The following is a 2,551-nucleotide window of genomic DNA, read 5'->3' as shown; positions in this document are numbered from 1 at the left end:
TGCTACGGGTGTAGAAACACCCCCCCCCAACCTTTTCCTGGGCCCTGGCTCCTTGGGGACACCCCCAAAGGGGACAAGCCACCCCCCCTGATCCCAACCATCCTTGGGGACACGGTGGGGGGGACACTGCTGTGGGGTGCGGGGTCCAGGCAGCACTATCCTTTTTTGGGGGGGGTGTTTAGGGGTCAGCCTGACCCCCCCTTCCCCCCAACCTTCTCCTTCTGTGTCCCCATCCTCCCTGTCCTCGCTTGTCCCCCCCCGTGGGGCTCCCGGCCAGTCCCGGGAGCGATGACAACCTCCCTAATGAGGATGGGAATGGGCTGTGACAGGCCTTGGGGACAGGGGTGGCCCCGTGCCCTGCCAGGATGGGGGGGGGGGACGTGATGGCCCCCCCAGGACACGGAGAGGGGGACACCATCCCCTCCAGCCTGTCAATCCCTGGCGGTTTGTTCCTGTTGGGATTGAGTGAATTGTGTCAGGTCTCAGCCTGACCCCGTCGGGGCTCAGCCGTCCCGTCCCCACGAGCTATTAAAAAAAAAAAAAATATCCCTAATTTGGGCCAATATTTAATCTATAAATCTCCCCTCGGGGCTCTCCGGGCTCTGAGCTGCCTTAGTCACACCCCGGCCCTGTGTCTGGGGGGGTGTGTTTTCCCCCCCCCAACAACTCACCCATTGACCAGGCTCAGTTGGGAGGCGAAGGGGATTATTTCTGCAACTGTAAAAGAAAAATGAATTAAAAAAGGGGAGGGAGGAGGCGGCTTTTTGGGTGGTAAAACCCCTGGTCCCTCGCTGCCGCGGGGGGAGGCCGAGGAATAATTAACTTTGGCGGCAGCGCCATCGATTTTGGGTCGTTATTAGGGAGGTCGGAGCAGGGATGGGGATAGAGGGGGGGGATGCGGGGTCCCCCCGGGGGAGAAGTGGGGGCGGGGGGGACATGTGGGTGCCACCACTCACCGTCTGGGTCGGGGAAGCTGTCGATGACGCTGAGAGACACCGATTTGGAGAGGCCGCGGCCGCCGGCGCCGAACCCCGGCAGCGCCCGAGCATCCTCCTGCCGGCGGTGACACCGGGGCTGGCACCGGGGCTGGCACCGGCTCCGGTCCCTGCCACCCCCCACCCACCCTTCGGGAGATGCCAGTCCCCAGGATGGTGCCAGGTGGTCCCCAAGCTCGTAGCCCGGTTATTTTCCCCTCCCTGACATTGATCCCCCAAAAATAAAGCTGCTCCCAGAGGATAACGCAGCTCGAGCAGGAGCTTCCCGGGCCCAGGAGGGTGGCAAAGCCACCCAGGATGGGGCTTTCCTGAGGAACCCATCATGATGGCCTCTCCTAGGGTCCCTGACCCGCATCTGGATGACGGTAAAGCCACCCAGGATGGTGACAAAGCCTCCCAGGATGGGGTTTCTGCAAGGAACCCATCATGATCCCACAATCCCGGGGTCCCCGACCCTCACCCAGATGATGGCAAAGCCACCCAGGATGGGGTTTTTGTAAGGAACCCATCATGATGCCCTCTATCAGGGATGCCAACCCTCACCTGGATGGTGCCAAAGTCACCCAGGATGGGGTTTTCCTGAAGACCCATCATGATCTTGGGGTCCCTGACTCTCACCCAGTCCCAGGATGGTGGCAAAGCCACCCAGGATGGGGTTTTCTTGAGGAACCCATCATGATCCCCCCCTCCCAAGGTCCCCAACCCTCACCCAGCTGATGGTAAAGCCACCCAGGATGGGGTTTCTGCAAGGAACCCACCATGATCCCCCCTGCCAGGGTCCCCGACCCTCACCCAGATGATGGCAAAGCCACCCAGGGTGGGGTTTTCCCCAGGAACCCATCATGATCCCCCTTCCCAGGGTCCCCAACCCTCACCCAGATGATGGCAAAGCCACCCAGGATGGGGTTTCTGCAAGGACCCCATCATGATCCCCCTTCCCAAGGTCCCCAACCCTCACCCAGATGATGGCAAAGCCACCCAGGATGGGGTTTTCCTGAGGAACCCATCATGATCCCCCTTCTCAAGGTCCCCAACCCTCACCCAGATGATGAAAGCCACCCAGGATGGGGCTTTCCCGGGGGACCCATCATGATGCCCTCTACCAGGGTCCCCAACTCTCATCTGGATGGTGGCAAAGTCACTCGGGGGACAGGGGACAGGTCCCCCCCTACCTGAGGTGGTCGTAGCCGGGGACCCCCCGCAGCTCCTTGCCCGGCTCCCAGCTGTGTCGACGAAAGGGGTCCCGGCAGCGGATGGAGGCGCGGAGGAGGCAGGTTCTCCTTAAAGGCACCCCGGGGAAGATGGGGCTTTCCTGGGGACCCATCATGATGGCCTCTCCTGGGGTTCCTGACCCTCATCTGGATGATGGTAAAGCCACCCAGGATGGTGGCAAAGCCACCCAGGATGGGGCTTTCCTGAGGAACCCATCGTGATGGCCTCTCCTAGGGTCCCTGACCCGCATCTGGATGATGGTAAAGCCACCCAGGATGGGGTTTCTGCAAGGAACCCACCATGATCCCCCCTGCCAGGGTCCCCGACCCTCACCCAGATGATGG

General features: G+C 61.7%; 1 protein-coding gene across 1 annotated transcript in view; it reads right to left on the bottom strand.

Moving 5' to 3' along the window:
• Nucleotides 1-2,322, bottom strand: part of LOC106898363 (rho guanine nucleotide exchange factor 11-like) — a 32,799-nt gene extending 30,477 nt beyond the window's left edge. Inside the window, exons 1-2 of the mRNA XM_014959583.1 lie at nt 2,168-2,322; nt 957-1,105 (exon numbers count right to left, since the gene is read on the bottom strand). Of these exons, the coding sequence (XP_014815069.1) occupies nt 957-1,105; nt 2,168-2,322 (304 nt within the window). The remainder of the gene's footprint in view (nt 1-956; nt 1,106-2,167) is intronic.
• Nucleotides 2,323-2,551: the final 229 nt, after the last annotated feature.

The sequence above is a fragment of the Calidris pugnax genome, unplaced genomic scaffold (assembly GCF_001431845.1).
Source record: "Calidris pugnax isolate Ruff unplaced genomic scaffold, ASM143184v1 scaffold460, whole genome shotgun sequence".
Lineage (NCBI taxonomy): Eukaryota > Metazoa > Chordata > Aves > Charadriiformes > Scolopacidae > Calidris > Calidris pugnax.
The sequence above is the reverse complement of the archived record's forward strand: the minus strand, read 5'-3'. Positions and strand labels throughout refer to the sequence as shown.